At 39.1% G+C, this 19050-nt stretch overlaps 1 protein-coding gene across 3 annotated transcripts; it reads right to left on the bottom strand.

The window, feature by feature from the left end:
* Positions 1-929: 929 nt before the first annotated feature.
* On the bottom strand, positions 930-16020 carry sybu (syntabulin (syntaxin-interacting)). Of its 3 annotated transcripts, none has more exons than XM_063880360.1 (8): positions 15873-16020; positions 10255-10301; positions 9237-9423; positions 8038-8238; positions 5625-5724; positions 5318-5479; positions 3351-3506; positions 930-2776 (listed from the first exon to the last, which is right to left on the bottom strand). In XM_063880360.1, exons 2-8 carry the CDS (start codon positions 10276-10278, stop codon positions 1585-1587), a joined length of 2022 nt encoding a protein of 673 aa, XP_063736430.1. In that variant the 5' UTR covers positions 10279-10301; positions 15873-16020; the 3' UTR covers positions 930-1584. The 3 variants fall into 3 exon arrangements, with proteins under 3 accessions (XP_063736430.1, XP_063736431.1, XP_063736432.1); XM_063880361.1 differs by having other exon boundaries at positions 8038-8184; XM_063880362.1 differs by lacking the exons at positions 8038-8238; positions 9237-9423; positions 10255-10301; positions 15873-16020 and adding an exon at positions 6628-6813.
* Positions 16021-19050: the final 3030 nt, after the last annotated feature.

The raw sequence follows: 19050 nt of genomic DNA, 5'->3' as shown, positions 1-19050 counted from the left end.
TCTGAATTTATAAGTATAAATTAGGCGCAATAATAAGATGATACCCATTTAAACATTAATAGAAAACTTACAAAACAATATTATGTTAATGTGAGAAAGCAACTGGGGAATTTTATATCTATGTTAAAAGTTGGTGTCCTTTAACTAAATTTAGATTAGACTGCTGTCGTCATTCCTCTGCCCTCCATCACAATGATGTCACTCCCATCTTCAGGGGACACTGCCTGCTGGCCAAACCTCTCAGAGACTGACCCACTTTCAGGGAGAGAAAAGGCTAATAGGTCTTCAGAAAAAGAACAGGCAATATGGGTAAAATGCTTGAAAATCGTCCTGATTATATAGGATTGCCATGTTCTCAGCAATGCTTCCAATTTATTTTAATCCACAAACTAGTGTGGGGATTACAGCATCTGATGAGTCACTGTTTTGCCTTATGAACCGAGAGGTCATGCTTATGCAACTTCAGATACGTCACCATATGGCAGAGTGGAACAGGGAAATGAATGGCAAAGGCGCCAAGTGTTAGTTCCTTTGGACTTAATCAGCTTTTTCTTTAATTTCCGGTGACTAAAGAAAGCATTAGTTTTTCACAATTGCACATTTGCTCTGGCCCTGACCCAGAATTTTACTAGTGCAAGGACACAAAATGTCATTTTACAGCTTCTCAGAGAAGTAAAGTGGATGTAATGTACTCTATTTTGTCAGCGCCACCACCCAAGGGATGTCAGGAAGTGCAAGCAGAGAAAGCTTTTACGTAACATGAGCCGTCACAAGAAGACTGCTTGGTTGCACATTGCTTCAGACTCTTATTAATTTATGTTGTGCAAATGAAGAAACTTGTAGTTCTTCATTAGCATTTTACATAACTCTTACATAAGTCATCACCATTGCAAACATGTCACACCAAAAAATAAATCCCAACACATGGCAAGATTTTATCATGCTTTAATATTAAAGATACAAGGACATTTGATGTAAACCACCAGTATTGCACATAGCTCAGGCACATTAACAAGTGTCAGTTGCTTTGAAGCATTAACTTAGTTCTATGAACAATACACAAGGCTGTACCGAATAAAGCTCTACTCCCAAGGAGGGGAAAAAATATATATACCTCTTCACAAAACACTTACAGTGAACTGACATTAAAGCTTTGGCTGAAGGTTTCTTTTTCGAATAATAACAAAACGGTGGACTTTTCAAACCCAAACATTCAAATTTCACCCCCTATATCTTTCGCCTCATCCCAACATAAAGAACCATTTTTCCCCATTTCTTTCCAAACACAAGGACAGCTATAGGGACACCAAAGGACAATAACACACAACCATCTACCCAGATGATCAGCTTATACATATAATTTATCAAATAAATATATAAATAAATAAACCCCTTTATAAATAATCCCTTTCACGTTACCATCATGGTAACTATACAGTGCAAAGTAACAAGTGTTGGAACCCAAAATGACTGCATTGATAATCAAGTGTTCAACAAAAAACAAAGTAATTCACACAAAAAAAAAATGCTTAAGTGCTTTTAGTTCAAGATTAGGCGTGTACATGCGGAAGGGGGTGGTAGCCTTTACGCATCGGGCCTGTGAGGGATGCGACGAAGAGAGCGCAATCCCATGATGCAACAGCCCCTGATGAGAGCAGCTATGTTATACACTGGAGCGCTTCCGTCCACACCGTGCCGCGAGTACAGCCAGGCCACCGTGGGTAGCACGGGGGCTGCAACTGCGACCAGATCCACCAGGAAGCTGTTGCTCCAATAACGCTTTCCGACCACATCCAGCCCCGATGACAGAGGTTCCTCCTCGCCGATGCAGAAATCCAGCTCGTCCATGAATCGATGGCTCTCTGTGGGTTCTGAGCAGCACATGCCGGAATCTGTGAAGGTGTCTGGACTCTCTGGAGGAGCAGGAGTGGGCATGCTTGGTGGAGGAGGTGTTAATTCTGGGATTTCAGGGGTTGTGGAAGTGGGTGTGGGCAGGTATGGGAGAGCCAGAAGATTGCTCGAGGCCACCATAGCCGTTTCTCCGGCTGTTACCCCATGGAAATGGAGCAGCTGGAGGAGCAGCGCTTGCAGCTCTGGAGATATGGGCGATAAGTCGGTCAGGGTTTCTTTATCTTCGGTGTTGTGCAAGGAAGTAATGCTAGAGGAGATGGTGACGGTGGTGGAAACTGTGTTTGGGGGAGCTGACTCAGTAGATTCATCGATAAATTGTCCATCTTCTGTCAGCGCAGACACCCCAGGCCCAGACTCGGCCCCTGCACCCAACTTGCCACTAGAGTCCTGACTAAAATCCACCGCAGTGGACATGAAAATCTGCTCCAAAATGTCCGCACTGTTGGCCATCTCATCATTCACCAACAGCCCACTGTCCGCCATGGCCTCTGCCCCTTGTGTTCCCATCTCCATTCCACCCTCTTCCTCACCCACCGTCTTCTTCCCTTGGTTATCGGGGATGTCGCAGATGAAGTCCAAGGTGTTTTCGTCTTGGAGGTTGGTGCCACTCTGGGCCATCTCCATGCTCTGCAGCAGGGACTCCAACTTTCTGTTCTGGATGTTGATGTCGATAAAGTACTTCTGTATGCCCTTGTCCTTCTCCATCAGGCTGCTCTTCATCGTTTCCACCACCTGACGCAGCTGCTTAATCTCTTTGCGAGCCTCTTTGAGGGACAACTGAGCCTCCACCCTGTGACATTCCTCTTCAATCCAGTCTTCCCTCATTCTGCCGAGCTGGGCATTAAGCTCCTGCACCTCCGTCTCTCTAATAAAAAGAGGTAAGAAAATGTCTTGAGGTAAGGAATAGCTCGACATTTTGAAAGTATACAAAATAACTTTCTAACAACAGTTAGATGAGAACATCGATATCCCTTACATAAATATAAAGCTACAGCCATACTGCCAATTAGTTTAGCATAGTCATACAAGCAGTAGGGGGATGAAGACTGCTCCTAGTACTAGGATGGGTTAAATGCAGAGGACCAATTTCACTGTGTGTGCTCTGCTGTGTGCATGTATGTGACAAATAAAGAGGGTTTCATCCTCCGAGTCTATCTATTCTACTGTTTGGTTGTAATAGGTAAAAGGATATTTAGAGGCTATGACTAGTGCTATGAAGTTCTTAAGATGAATTCATAATTTTTTGAATGTTTTGAATGTTGTTATTAGCCGACTAGCATGCTATCTTGCAAGGTATGCTCAAAAACATTACCATACAAAACCTGATCTGACAGAACTTCCAAAAGCTTACATCCGTTAATAAATTAGCTTTTAAAAAAGACCCGGTTAACGGTTTTCCTCTGTCAACAGTTTAGTGCTAAACGTCTGTCTCAACCAACCTGTCTCGGACTCTGTTCTCAGACTCCAACAGTTTGGTCTTCAGGTGTCTGATGGCCACTTCCTTCTGCTGTAGAGGGGTGAGATACTGCTCTGGGTTCGGGGGTTTAATGCCATGATTGTCTCCGCAGGAGTGGTAGTGGCCCAGGAGCGCTCTTCTGTTGGTTAGAGAGATTGTTTTGTTGGTTAAAAGAGGACACTAATGTTTCTGTGCATTTGGGTATCTGGAGTGCTTGCCAACCCAGAAAAAAGAAAACTTGAAAAATTACAACCCAGTCAGTTTTTGTACGCTTCCTAGTTTTGAAAACATGGGATTCAACAAGCCCTTCAGATGTGGGTCCCCTTTCATATGCAACGTACAGTAGGCCAATTAGAATAAACTGCTCCACATCCAAGTGAATTAACCCAAGGCTTGAGAACTACTTTTCCGAAGATGCACCAGATTTATCTTGATAACAATCAGCATGGGCTTTTCAGAGAGGGCTTAAAGAAACAGCCACTAAGATGAAGGGTTTCACAAACAGGGTGAACAAACGTTTAACCAGTATGGTCGAAATAAAGTTGTTTTTTTAAAATATTAAAGCAAGTAAACTAATTCTAGTAGAAACCTAAAACTGACTTATGAATCTGAAATTAAGCACCACAGGTCACCTTAAAGAGGCCAAGTTTACCCATTTAGAACAAACATTATCCATCAGCTTTTAACCAGGCATTTTGAAGCAACAACAGAACAAACCAATTTGCCTCCTAAAAGTCAAATACTCCCTGGAGACAGCAATTTGTCTAGCTGAGAGAGTGCTACCAGGGCAGATGCTCTCTCAAGCCCGGAATTACTGTCTGACACAGGATTACTGGCATGTAGACTAGAGGCAAAAAAACCCCTAAAATGCTGGTTTATCTAAATATGAGCACTGTCGGCAAGGAAAGAAATCACCATATTAGAAAAACACTTAATCTAGAAGTTAATTGCATTAGTGCTCAAATGGCCTTTGCATGTCCTATATGTTTTGTAGAAAAGAACTGATGAAAAGGGTTGGTGTGCTTTTTTTGGTGGAGGATGAGTGGGTGGATTTGGACAATATGCAAAGCAGCATGTAAGCCCTTCTCTTCCACTGGCACAATATCCTAGCAACCTGGGATACTTGAGGCTTTCATGCAAGCACTCTGCATCCCAGCCAGAAATAGAAACAGCCCAGGAGAAGCTAGCATGCAAGAGGAAAACATGTCACATGGAGGAAAGCTGACAGCCAGGTGTCCTGAGGTGATGCATTTATGGAAGCTGGTAATGTGAGATAAAGATGGTAGATTCTCATTCTGCATAAATACCCTAAAAAGCTGTAGGTTTGTCGTTTATACCGCTGAGAGCTGATTTTTGGTTAGAACATATGCAGGGCTTAGCTGCCAACAAATATAACAAGCCTTAGAGGTAAATCTTCCAAGTAATTCAGAGCCTGGAGCACCATGTCAGAAAATCCATGGTGGTCCCAAACACTTTTGAGCTCCAGGCTATTCAGTTCACACATCAATACTGAAATATTTATGACCCTGTTCTCTCCACAGGCAGGACCAAGGTACATTCACTCTAATCCTTTTTTCGAGTCTGTAGAAGGGTCACTGTCTGGTTACCATATTCAGACTTTTGCTATAATAAATCCTCATTAATCCAAACCGCAGCCAAACCATGACTGCTATAATCCAACACGGCTGCAAAAGAGGAAATGATAAAGTCTGAGTTTAATCCAGTCGTACACTCACTCATGCTGCACATAGTCCAAATCTATGAAGTCTCCCAATGTGTTTTTCCCTCAAGTAAGGCTGGATTTGTAATGAAACCAAGTGTAGGAATGTGGAAAGGTTAGGCATACCCAAGAGTAAGACACAAGAAGTGTATCTCCCTCAAACTTTAAAACCCTAAATCTATTTGTCCCTGATTATTAATATTGCATGCTGTGAAAGCCGTTTTAGGTACCTGGAGGTGGGGCTGGAGTTGCAGCTGCTGCTGTTGGTGGTAGTGGTGGAGGAGACAGCTCTGGGGGGAGTCCTGTAGGGAGCATACAGCTCTGAGTCACGGTTGGCTTTGGGGCTCCCGGCTGGTTTGAACACTGGGAGGGGTCTGATATAGCTGCCGCGACTTGATAAGAGAACATAAATCATTGACTTGTTAATTCGAAAAACTAACAAAATTGGTGAGAGATAGATGTTTGAGTTGAGACAGAAGTGCTGTAGTCTCACTGTGACAGCAGCAGATATTGATGACAGATGTTTGAACCTCATACCTGCGTGTTGGAGCTCTCTTTCCAGCTGAATTTGAGGTGAGGCTCTCTCTGTTCTTCAGGCTGCCTGTGCTGCTGGAGGAGCTGAAGTCTGCCTCGCTTCCTGCAGGGCCAAGGAGAAGTATTTTAGCACTTAAAGCCAAATCCTTGAAACCTTGAAACCTTGAAACCTTGAAATCATCCAATTTTGAAAGGCTATATAGGGCAATTGTCTTTTTGAAAAAAGGGGAGCAGACTTACAGCCACACCGTACAGTGAATAGGTTAAAAAACAAAAAAAAAAACTATAAAAAGATATCACAATCTAACTTACCCAGTTTCTACTTTTATTAGGAAAATTATCATTTGTTAAACAAGGACTCTTATCTCATTAATGGGGCTAATTTGCATACATTTCCAGGTAAAGCTTGGTGTTCATTTTGCTGACATTAGAATGAAATCTTTTTTACAGAGGTGATCTCCATTTCTTTGTGTCCCTCAATTAAAATCAGAAAATGCTGTGAACAGCCTCAAAAAACAACCAATTAATAGATATCAAATGAAACTTCCCCACTTGTCTTAAAAGAATGTTATGGAAGCATGAAAGCTCAGATCTCAAAATGGATCAGTGCATGAAAAAAATAATTCCAACATGTTAGGATTGAGTGCAAAATAAAAGACTAATAATGCAATTTCTGTAAGCAGGTAGATGGAGGGAACAACATAGCCCACTATAGCTTTTGGATTACTTACTCCCCATTATCTACACCCCTTTATTAGTCTAATAAGTTTCAAGACAACACACAGATAAGACACCTCATGTGATTACAAATGCCATGAATACTCCAGAATTAGCGAATAACAGCCAGTTAATGTGTCAAAAACAATCTGCTAAATTGTCTCAAGACAGACACTGAGGGGTCCTCACCACAATGCTGACTAACCTCTCAAAACTTAATGGACAATCAGGAAAAAGCGCTCACTTCAAATTGTGCGGAGATGATAAAAGACCAAATTTAAAGAGGTACCTGAGAAGCATCTTTTCCCTTCAAACAAAACCATATTCCTGTTTTCAGTGACGCCTGTGACTTACAAAATAGTTTAAAACTCAGTGATCCTCCACCTGTGTCATACTATGTGAGTAAACTGATGTCTGTGCTCAGTCCCTCAGTGTACTAACCTGCTGCTAATCACACTAATTGGCTAAGCTCCAAACCATTGCTTAACCAATCAGCTCTCTTCCTCACATTGACTCATGAGTAAGGAGTATTCTCTTAAAGGGATACACCACAGAATTTTAACTATACACATGAAAATCTCTCAGTTGATTATTTAAGACAATTCATATTGGTGTTACATGCTTTCTAAAATGTTATGTTTACATGTCCAAGTGAAGCAATATTTTCATAATTATATGTGTTAATTTGCATAAAGCCAGGTTTAAACATCTTGCTTAATCTTTGTCGACATATTAGGGTCAGACAATTTTACAGAGGGATTTTTATGTATCTGTTTTTAATACTCGGTAAATCCAAAAATATGGTCAACAGCCATAGAAATGATCAGTTTCTGCCATGTTTTTAAAAACAAAATGTTCTAAAAATCACGTTATGAGTGATATATTAACACTAAACCTCAGTACAAATCACAACGATATAGATTATAATTGTATTTGTTTGAAACCCGAAAGTTTGGTGTATGTCAATAGTACTGAGGTTGAGATATTTGAGTATATATGAGTGTGAGTGTGATCAAAATCACTTTATTTACTGCTTTTAAAGATGTGTATTGTCAAATAACATACAAGACACTGGAAAAGGGTAACACAAATAACGAATAGATATCATACTAAAACTCCCCTTTTGATTGACATTGAAACAATATTTTTTTGTATAAAAATGTTTCTGAGATGTTATGTTCAAATGCAAATAAGGCATGTCACTTTTGAGGAATTTAAGAGAATTCTCGAGATGCAAACTATAAATATCTATTTTTAAAGTTTCTTTCCACTAGTCTGAAAAAAGACATGGTATGGAAGTAATATAGCCCAAACTCTCAAAATGTATCAATGCATCCAATTCTGCTATTTTGTCTGAAGATATCATTTCCTTTTCAGGCGAGCAGCTGCCTGCCAAACAATGTTTGTTTAATGTATCATCTGCTAGCTGCTGACATGTGACAAACACAAAGTTATTGCACTTTGGTGTTTGGGGAACCACAGGCATGCAGAAGCATATACATTGTGCTGCATATGAGTCACAAGAAAAAGAAAAATATGCAATAGAATCACATAAATGAGATTATTATCATATTCTCAAAGATATAAGTGCAGGATAACATTTCAAACGTTGTTTTTCCTTTTTTACATTAAAAAACCTCAACAACAAAACTAAAGCTTATATATATTTTTGTATCTTTATATGTGTATCCTTCTTTACCTCTGGCTTTCATGGCCGACCTCAGCTCCCTCTTGTGCCTGGGGCCGCTCCGGGGTTCTCCGCTCCACTCGGCCATCACCCTTACCCTCTTCACTTTGGTCTTGCGTTCCGGGAGTGCGGGCGAGCCGTGGGCACTCTGCTCTGAGCCTGACGGGGTTTTGGAGGGGGACACAGACTGACTAGTGGGGCAGCCGGTGTCATCTATTGTAGACAGGCACACAGACAGTAATAGCCGAGAACATGCAGAGCTCAAGGGTCAGACTAAGTGATATGTGACTGATAGCGAGACCGCTTTACAACCACTTTCAGAAAGTGTGAAGTTGTGAAGTGTGTGTTGTCTGGATTACACAATGTACACACACAAAGTGTACATAAACACAGGTATGGATGGATTATGGGCCCCTGGGCCAGAGCCTCTGTTAGAAGTTCCTGCTAACAGCACTTGTTCATAATAGATATACATATAACACAGAAAGATGCAAAACTACGAAAAGACTCGCACAACTACCAGCAAGACATGTAATGACCAAAAAAAGGGACAAAATAACAATAAACTGACAGAGAAAAACACATAAGACACAAATTGAACACAAAGAGACACAACATGACCACAGAGACACGTGACTATAAAGGGACAAACAATAACCACAAAGAGACACAAAGTGTCAATATAACCAAAAAGACACAAAAATCGACCTAAAAGAAAGACAATTTAACCCAAGTAGACCCAAAATAACCACAAATGGACAGAATATGACCACACAAATTAGGCCCAGAGAGGCACAAAATGACCACAAAGAGACGTGAAAGGACGTGAAAACATCTTTAAAGAGAGGCTTAAGGATTGAAAAGTGTATTTGTACTATGGCTCTTGCCCTTACGTAGCCAAGTGTAAGGGCCCTTTACATATCCTTCCCCAGGGACCTTGTTGTCAGAGATTTTTTGAAGTGTAGATCTTTTGGTTGCTGTTTGTTAAAGAGGCCAATTTTGGGGAACATAAAATAAACACAATTGCTTTTTTTGTTTGAAGTTGTAATTTAGCAAGGAATATAATTTACAATTGCTTACTTTTTTTAATTCAACCAAGACCAATTAAGGATTTAAAGTTATCACAACTAACCATGAGAACTGCAATACAATCTTGCACCTTGATATCATGTATCTGTATCTGAGGCTTTGTTTGGAGCTGTATTTCTTACCTGAGCAGAAGCTGGTGGTGCTGATGGTGCGTTTGGAGTGGTCCGAGCTGACGTCCCCTTCCTTCCCCTCCTCCTCTGATAACGGAGAGTCAGACAGAGGTGATCCTTTGTCCTTCGGTGGGAAGGGATGGAGGACCAGACGTGGGATGCGGCTGCGTGGACTTCCTTTCTCCGGTGACTTCTTTTCCTGTTCGAAGCAACATCTGTCAGAGTCGCAGGGACGTAGCCCCCCTACCTTTACTCAACATAGCATCTTTTTAAGGGTGGCAGTATTTTCAAATTGAATTTGTTTTTTATTATCGGTCTTTTGCCCAGTAACTGTAAGGTTGCGTTTAACCAATCTTTTCCCTTAATACATTGGTTAACTTTTGTGCCATAATTTGAAAAAGGTAATTGGAAATCCTTAGAGGACAACAATTTCGGCTTTAGAAAACTGCCATAAAAATACAATACAGTAATATTACTTTCCACCCGATGGGTCAAATATTTCAACTAACTTTATTGCTTTTTGCCCACATTATTGAATTATTTTTTGTATACTGAATGCTAGGGGGATTTATCAGTCTTGGATATATCAATGAGAGCCAGGAACATTGTATATTTTGGTGTATTGGGCAAACTAGCAAAAGGCATCAATATGCTGGAAAATAGTAATGAGTAGATTTTTTAAAGATTTAAAGACTGATATAATAAAATGCATTATAAGAAACGAAATGGCTGTTGGATCAAAAAATGATTGTCTTTAAGAGTCTGAGTATCTATATTTTGGCTAAACAGCTCATCATAGACTTATTAACGGAGCTAAGGTTGAATTTCAAAACAGTGCAAGACATTTCAAGAAAAAAACAACAGCTTTGACAAAATATACCATAGTCATTAAAAACCAAAGAAATCGTGGAAAATTCAAAGGCCAAAATGTCCCTCCTGACGCACAAGGGTTAGAAAAAGTGACTTATCTTTGGAAACCAATCATTCAACATGCAGACATCAATCTCCAGTGACCTTTGAGAAGACTCACCTCATATTCTTGGAATGGTCCCATTGTGCTTCACGGAGCGCTTTCCTCTGTTAGAATAAAAAGAAGAGAAAAATCCGGTAAGTCATTTTTCTGTGTCTGTAGCAGCGTTTACGTGGCACTCAAACCCTTAACAAACAAGAGCCCTCTATCTGAACACACGCACGCACACGCACGCACACGCACGCACGCACACGCGCGCGCACACACACACACACACACACACACACACACACACACACACACACACACACAGACACACACACACACACACACACACACACACACACACACACACACACATGAACACACATCCTGTCTTGTACAGATGGCACATAAGCCCAGAGCTAGCCATCCCCAACACAAGCTAAATATGTAAACTTATGAAGCAAAATCTACGCCAACCCTAAAAATAAGCAGCTAAATCAGAAGTCATTTAAAGGTCAATTAGAGGCAAGTCAATTTAACTGCAAAAAATATATATAAAATGGTGTAAACATATGAGATAACAAGACTCAATAGCAATGCTAATAGCTTACACACAGTTGTGCTTTTAGCTTAATGCTAAATGTCTGGATGCTTAGCTTGACGTTAGGCAGGTATATGTTTATATTACATTTCATTTAGCTACACTTTTATCCAAAGCGATCTACAACAATGGCAATAAACAATACATTTTATTTTGAAAACTTTGTTTACCAAGTTAGCATGCTAACATTTGCAAATCAGCAAATACAGCTGAAGTGAATAAATGTCATTAGCTCTGCAAGTATTAGCTCCGAAACCCAAGTATTGGTTAAACAGAAATGTTGATGTGAAGATGGCCCTAGATCAAACTAAATGTTCAACTCCAAAGTGGCACTGGATAAAAACTCTCCAAACTCATGAGGGTAGATCCTCTGGGGAACATGTATGAACATAATTTCCCTGCAATGCATCCAATAGCTGTCAAGATATTTTATTCAATTAAAAGTTATAATTACAAATGTCAATGATGGCAATAGAGGATTATTCAATGGAATTTTTAACCACATGAGGATACGTCCTGTGGGGACCATGAGTGAGTGAAAAAGCCGTGCTATCTAAACAAACCAAAAGAGAGAAGATTTTTGGGGGAAAACCTCTTCCAATTCTGGATTTCGTCAAAGTCGCCCCAGATTAATGATGAAACGGGTTCTCCTTCAGTCTATCACTTTGCTTAGCAAAAAAAAGCCAAGAGTGTTAGGGCTATCTGCCAAAAGCATCAAAGTGCATTGAGATATAATACATAATGAAGCAATAATTCATGCTCTTTTTTTAAAGAGATCCCAAGTCGAGACCAAAGTAGAAATGAACTCTTGTCAAAACTTTTTGTTCCGCACATAAACATTTAACCAAGGAATAAGCATATTTTATTGATGCTTTACAGCTAAATAATGCAGAATTCCTCTCATGCTTGAATACATTTTACACAATCACATCACTTCCTCTCTCCTGGTGATTTTCTCGCAGTGCCTAAAGGGGTCGGTTGCATAAGTGCATACATTTTCCCTTCGTTTTTGCATTTGGAATGATGTAATGACCCCAAGGCCCGTATGCTGCTGACGCATCACTGAACCTGTTTTCCCTCGCTTTATCCAGATGGTTTTTACATTTTCTGTTGTTCAACATTGCTGTAAAAAAGCATCAATTTCAAAATGATATCACCACTTGACCTAATATAAGCCACGCTCCCTGTATGAGCAGCTCGTGCTAAATCCTCTTTCTTCAAATCAGCCAGAAGAGGATTGCAAAAATAGAGCAGTGACTTGTGGGAATCAAACCTCCTTTAATCAGAGTCAGAAATAGATTTTGTTCTGGATGGCTGACACCACCTCGCCTGCAGTTTCTCTTTCATTTCCAAGCATCCACAGTTTGATCATTCTGTAGCATTGAACAGCTGCCTGGCACACTGGCACATCAGATTTTAGAAACCAAGCAGCATCGTGCCTTAGCAACAGTCGTAGCAACGGAGGAAATTGCTGCAGTTAGATTTGTCCAATTATGTGTGAATCTGAACAGTGCTTCTGCTGCTCATTCAGAGACACTGTCCTTCACTTAGAAATATTTTAGAGGTAGTGTGGGGGTGTTGATCCATTCAGCTGTACATGTTTTCTCAGACTCAATGAACATCGTGTCCTCGAGCCAGCATGTGTGAGCTTAGGGAGCGTCTCTAAATACTAATTAAAGTACTCACATTTCAACTTTTTGTATCATTAAGATATTTTCTTATGAGGAGTGCGTAACATAATTTTTTTAAATGGAGATTGAAGAAAATAGACAAATGCTAAAGGCAACAGTGTCATTAAACCCTGACGGTGGTTGTTAAAGAGGGCATATTATGTGCTACAGCACCTCTTTTCACCCTCTGTCTGAAACCAGAGCCCAGTCTGCTCTGATTGGTTAGCTGGCAGGCTCTGTTGTGGTTGGTCGATAGCTAACAGATGTGTCGGAAATGTCCCGACCCTTAGTCTATCACGTTCAATGTGGTGAATGTTTTGCCAATAGAAGCTTGAGTGTTACATAGTGATGTCACTAGCTTGTGTTTATGTCCCCAATAAAGTGCTAAAAAGAAATAAGGGTATTATTAAGGTATTATAATCTGTATATAGCTATACGTAGTAATAATTATAACTGCTCACAAATATTCATATTGCTAATTAACAGTAATTGTATTACATTATGAAGCATATTATAATTGCTTAACACAGTCAAGCATCATAGTACTTCATAATTTCTTGTCATTGACTGACCGTTGTTTGCAAGGATAATTGTTATTTATAATTCCCATACTTTTAATACAGTGTACTCTTTCAAAATTGCAACGTGATAATAACTCACCATAAGTAGACATTGTTTGCTAATTTATTTCAACAACAGAATTCTGAAAACAAAATGATTAAATACGTCAAATTTTTGCATGGTTATTGCTATGAAGCATTCTGAATATTTATTTACCCTGCTATAGGAATATTATAACGCATTGTAAGTGTTCTTATAATGTAGAAATGGGCATCATAGAAAGTGTTATCTGATGCCATGATTAGGGGCAGAAATAATGAGATAAAAGGGGTGTGCCTGAGATGAGAGAGGAATGATTATCTATCTCTGGTCGTGACTTTTATAAATTCATGCCATTACAAGCAGCAATGTGAAGGACATGCATGAGGGCGAAGATATCAGAACATGAATGATGAAGAGACAGATTCTCATTTACAACCAAATCTTTGCAAAATGCATGTTTTTTGTTCTGGTGCCAGGATGAAATAACATGCTGATGCTCATTCAATAGTGTCAGCTTGTAACCTAAAACCCTGTGACAGACAGAAGCCGGCACATAATGCATTAGGTCAGTCAGATTTATTGCATCTTGGCTGTGCATAGGACATTTAGCCAGCTTCCCTTGTCTTTTATCCTGAACTAACCTCTGCAAAGTAGGATTATTCATTAACTTCTGCAAAGATCCTCCAGACAGAGTTGATTGGCTACCTACTGAGCGACGGGCTAAGCATTATCTAAGTTGCATACACCTGATTTTCAGCTCTCTTAAGCAGTACAAAGGTCTCCAAACTCTGCGCAAGCGATACACGATCCCTCCAGCAATTCATCAAACATTTATGCCCTAATTTGGGAACTAGTTGCACTGTAAAGGAATATATTGACAATGGGTGCACATGCATGGTAAACAAGCCTCTAAGCCTCCACTGGAGCTATTCCTCTTATCCAGATGGCTCTCTACTTTTAAAGCAGCATAGAGTGGGCGTGAATAATAAATCCCCTTAATCTACTCCAGTCTATGTGCTTTCTAATGTTGATCATGCACGCGGACTAATATGAAGCTGTTTATTCCAATTGAATGATGAACTTACTCCATTTGCTCTGTTGACCTGATGTTTAATGAGGTTTGAAGTTGTGTAAGTTCAGGGATGATGACATGTGATGGACGCTGATGAGCTCCTAGGTAACAGACTGTTGCGCAGTTTTAAAAGATGTGATCTTTACTGAGCATCTGTGTTCTGACGCAGGACATATTTGTGCTGTAAAAGTGGGAACGTTTCATTCTTTTTGAGCAGCATGTCAATTGTAACACTCACCAACCTTTACTGGGAGACACTACAGGGGAATACAGTATATAAAAAAAACATAACAGCATGAACCTTTTTTACAAATGTTTTGATATTTAATGTTTCAAAATAAAAACAAGGTATTATCTCCTGAAGTAGGCGATCTATAATGATCTATCCAGCATATATGCTTATTTGCATGCATGCCCAAAGCAGATATATGAACAAAGTAAAACTGTTTTGAAGAGGGAATTGTTCTATATCTCTTTGTATCACTTTTTAAATCAGAACACACCTTTAACCAATGCATGCTTTGAGGAATACATTTTTTACAAATCAGACTATGAATGATATATAAACAAACATCTCTGTTAGAACCTTCAGGAGATGAAACTGGCAATACTACTGTATGTAAGTACTTGTTTAGGGGACATGTATGCCTAACTTTGAGAAATGGGCTTTAAAGACATTACAAATGTCCTACACTACATTACATTACAGTACCACTCTGAATATTCCCCACTGGATTGTTTACATGTACATCAAAATAATTGTAATTTGTTTGCATAACATTTTTCTGAAACTGTATGTTTACCTTTGCAAATTAAGCATTTTCTAACATTTGCAGACAAAAATAGACAATAGAGAATGTGTGCTATGTTTTTCTTTTAACTGTTCTGAAAGTAAACTTCGAAGCAAAGAGCCCAAACAATGTTATTGCCTGCAGTGTATCCTCCAACATAATGCATCATCATTGCATGATGTCATTACTGAGCATGAAATCATTCAAGGGAGCATAAATCCTATCGGAACCAATACCAACATGATCACGTGGTTTCCTGGCAGTCCAGAATCTCTTAATTGGGCTTTATGTACAATATATAAAAACACAGCTATAAACCTAATAATAGCATTATGGGTGTTTTACTACAGCTTCCACATAATGGAGCTGAATCCTTTTAAAAATACATTAAATTCTCATAGTAAACTATGTCGCACTTTTTCCGAACACCAGCCACCAAATAGTTATACTGCCCTGATATGACCCTTCCCTGTGTTTACATGCCTCCCTTTGTTTTTCACATGTCACCACCAAGCCATGTTCATTGTCCCAAAAGCCAATTTGGAGCATTTTTGTATCATGATATTCTGGATCCCTTTATAGTAAGCATCTTCTCCCATCATGTCTTCAGACTGCTTATTTTACATTATATTATCTTGCATCAGACGATTTAGTTTTTGTTTCATTTGGCGCCCCCACAGTTGCTGGCAATGTTTGTTTTTTTTATTCTAAGGGAGATGCCTCTGGAATAAAGGCACGCCAAGTACGACACAGAATGAAACCAACCGTGATGTAAACACACAATTTTAGACCTAAAAACAACAACAGTATAATGTGGGTAATTATATAATCATTCGGATGATTCGACAAAAAAGACACGTCTGAACTTCTAAACAGCTCCTCCTCAGATCACACTTTTATATTGGTTACAATGTATTGGTTTTCAATACTTTTACGTCAATAAATACAATTTCTACCTGGTTGTGCGATGGTGTTTACCCTCAGAAGGATGCGCGTGAGTCGGTGGAGCACAAAGGGTCCTTCCTCTACTGCTGCTGCTGGTGTTGGTGTTGGTCGTGCCAGCCTCCGATCTACTCTGCTGTGTGGCTGTCGGGTGGAGGAGAGCAGGAGGCGAGGACACACGCGATTGGACAAGAAGCGAAATGCACGCACAATATGACTCCCATCCCGAGTGTGTTACATAACTGGGGAGACCCCACCCTCTCCCCCTCCATCACGTAGAGCCATAAGCTGCAGAAAGGCTATATAATAGGCTATATGACATGTGTTTACATGAAAATATGGCCTGACGTCAACACATACATGACATGCCTTTCAACCCAATGGAGCCATTAATAAATGAACTCCCATATTTGCATACTTTTATGATTTAAGACATATCTAAGACAGTCATTATAATATAGGATATTAATGCAAACGCTTTATGCATAGATTTATTGAATTAAATATTTCCTCAAGTCTGGGTTTTGTGAGTATGCCAGCTAAAATACACAACATGACATGTTATGTCCAACACACAAACAGGAAGTGCATGTATGTGTTCAGTGATGTGCGTGTGTTGAGTTCCTACCAGTGTGTAGTTTGCTCTCCATGGTGCTGAAATCAGAAACAGAATAATCAAATATAGTGGTTTAAATGTGAAATTCCCACAATGACTGCAGCATTTACAGAAATTGTAATGTGAAATCCTCCTGTTTGCATGATGGTAGGATTCTCATTGTGCCCTTTATCTCTATGAAATCGCTGTAGGGCATTATATAATGTTTTGTTAATCATTAAATTAGGTTGTTAGGAGCACTAACTGGACACTTTGTGGTACCGAGTGTTAGCATGTGATTTATGAGCAGCAATTTGTTTTGTTATCACAGAGGCCCTCTGCTGGAACTAGCTAATGTCACACAGTGGGCTGCAGGATAACACAGCTCAATGGATTCAAATAAAGATTCCCATCACCATGACCACTATGACACAACGTCATTTTTCTTTCCACGTCTAAAGCAAGTAACGCAGCCATAAATGCCATTGGAAGAAATCATGAGTATAACTCTTAACAACCTTAAGAATGTTTTACAAATTATATTAACCTATCAATGGTCAGTGATCTGCATTAGGGTGCATTGTTTCAATTGTTTGGGTAAAAAGAGCAGCCAAAAAGAAGGTGAATACATGGAATTTTGTACAATATTAATTAATATTTAGTGACACTACAGACAGTTAGACTATTTTGCTTCCATATCATGTTTGGAAGCAAATTTAATGTTTAATGGTTAGTTTAATTACTTTGTGTATTTGCATCTGTTATGTCTCCTAAATTCACCAAAAGTGAGCATTAAATAATGCCTCACATTTCACATTCAAGCATTACATTCTAGAAATATTTTAAGACAAAAATATTGTTTTCTTTTAATTTAGTATTGAGGAAGTTTAATGGTAATATAGTTTTGTTTAAAAACCCTTTATCCAATGATAACATCTCGAATTTTACAATACATTTCTTGATACGCCATTAAAAAAAACAGTCAGACTTATGTTTAAAATCATAACAAATTAAAACAAATAACAAACACTACCCCAAAGTAACCAACATGCATTAAATAAACTATATTTCATTAATGTATGAAAGAAAACCTATAATAAATCAACAAACATAACTGTCACAGAGATTCCCCACCCACGAAAATCATCCTGCTCGGAAAAACCCTCCCGGAACGATAAAGAAGTGTGCTGTTACCCTGGGGACTCTTTTCAGCGACGGACCATAAGTCCGGAGACAAGAGAGCAAGTGTTTAGTATGTTATTCTGGTAAGTATATGTTATTATCTAAGCAAACCTTATCAATTACACTACATTTACGGTAAGTTATACTTTTGAGTAACAAATAGATCGCTAGCGGCTCTAATTAATATGGTTGTTTACAGGAGGCGGGGCCAACCAGGCATCAAGAATAAACGGTGTGTTCTCTTACGGCTCTGTTTACCAGTAGATTTAAACCGTTCAATAAATGGTTTTGAAACCTGAAATTGCTTGTGTCGTTGTAATATAACTGCATATATTTTCCAACAGAAATGCATATAAAAAGTTGATATGTGGTGCAAACAATAACATGCTTCGCGAATAAGGAAGCCAACCAAAGAATAACGGAGTCCGAGATCTATGGCTTGAGATCTCCTCCGTTACAGAGTACTGTACATGTACAAAATAGAGTCATGCTACCACATTTTCCCAGGGGACGTGAATGCAGCATTTGTCCTCGTTTTATCGGCTATTTTCATCGAGTTGCATTAAATATTAACGTCCACTAGAGGGCACTGCTGTTATTTAAAATATTTGGATTGATTTAAATGAGTCCAAACATCAAGGCTAAATGTTTTGGGTTTACTGTGTTCACACTTCAAATGCACGAGACCTCTATGCTCAGATTATCCAACATTTGTTTCCCTTACGAGTTTATTCTTTATTTTTAGAATGCAATCCTTTCAACACAATATAAAAAATACTGACATTTCTGCTGCTTTTTTATATAAATTATCCCATTGAATTTACTTTTAATAAATGTTCTTAATTAATGTGTGAACTTCAGTTGAAAGTACATGACGTTTCTTAAAAAAAAAAAAAAAAATGCTGTATAACGTTCTGCACTTAGTGTTTTCATTGCATCTACGCATACAATCTAATCTAATCTCATCTGGCGTGTCCTTGAAATCTTCCAGACTCTCACAGAGGAAGAAGAAGCACTATATAAATCAGTTTGAGTTTTCTGAAAATCGTATTATATCAACTCAATACACTTACTAACAGCTTTATTTATTGCTCAGGTATTTTGGTTTTAATATGTCTAAAATAAGACATCATGAAATGGACAACATTGTTTGAGATTGTTTGATTCACTTCTTGTTATCAGTTTTTAATCAAAAATAAGTCAACCATTATCCTCTATGGGCTGTGTAGATGGGTTCAGCACTGTTAAAACATCACCAACACAAACTTTCCCACACTGCTGTCTGTGTGTTGTGGCGGTCAGTTGGCTCTAGTGCGCGTCTGTTAGGAGCTGTATGACATGGGATTGTTTGGGAAGCCCTGCACTGAGCGACCATGTGGGCGTGTTTCTCTCGGCCCAACAGCCTCCGCTCTTGT

The sequence above is a fragment of the Eleginops maclovinus genome, chromosome 3 (genome assembly GCF_036324505.1).
Source record: "Eleginops maclovinus isolate JMC-PN-2008 ecotype Puerto Natales chromosome 3, JC_Emac_rtc_rv5, whole genome shotgun sequence".
Lineage (NCBI taxonomy): Eukaryota > Metazoa > Chordata > Actinopteri > Perciformes > Eleginopidae > Eleginops > Eleginops maclovinus.
The sequence above is the reverse complement of the archived record's forward strand: the minus strand, read 5'-3'. Positions and strand labels throughout refer to the sequence as shown.

What these genes read in the sequence shown, in the direction of transcription:
- sybu (XM_063880360.1), bottom strand. Translation starts at nt 10,278, where the DNA reads ATGGGACCATTCCAAGAATATGAG. An exon ending in GACCATTCCAAGAATATGAG is followed by an intron (nt 9,424 to 10,254) that starts GTGAGTCTTCTC and finishes TGCTTCGAACAG; the next exon opens with GAAAAGAAGTCACCGGAGAA. An exon ending in GTCGGCCATGAAAGCCAGAG is followed by an intron (nt 5,725 to 8,037) that starts GTAAAGAAGGAT and finishes TTGGCCCTGCAG; the next exon opens with GAAGCGAGGCAGACTTCAGC.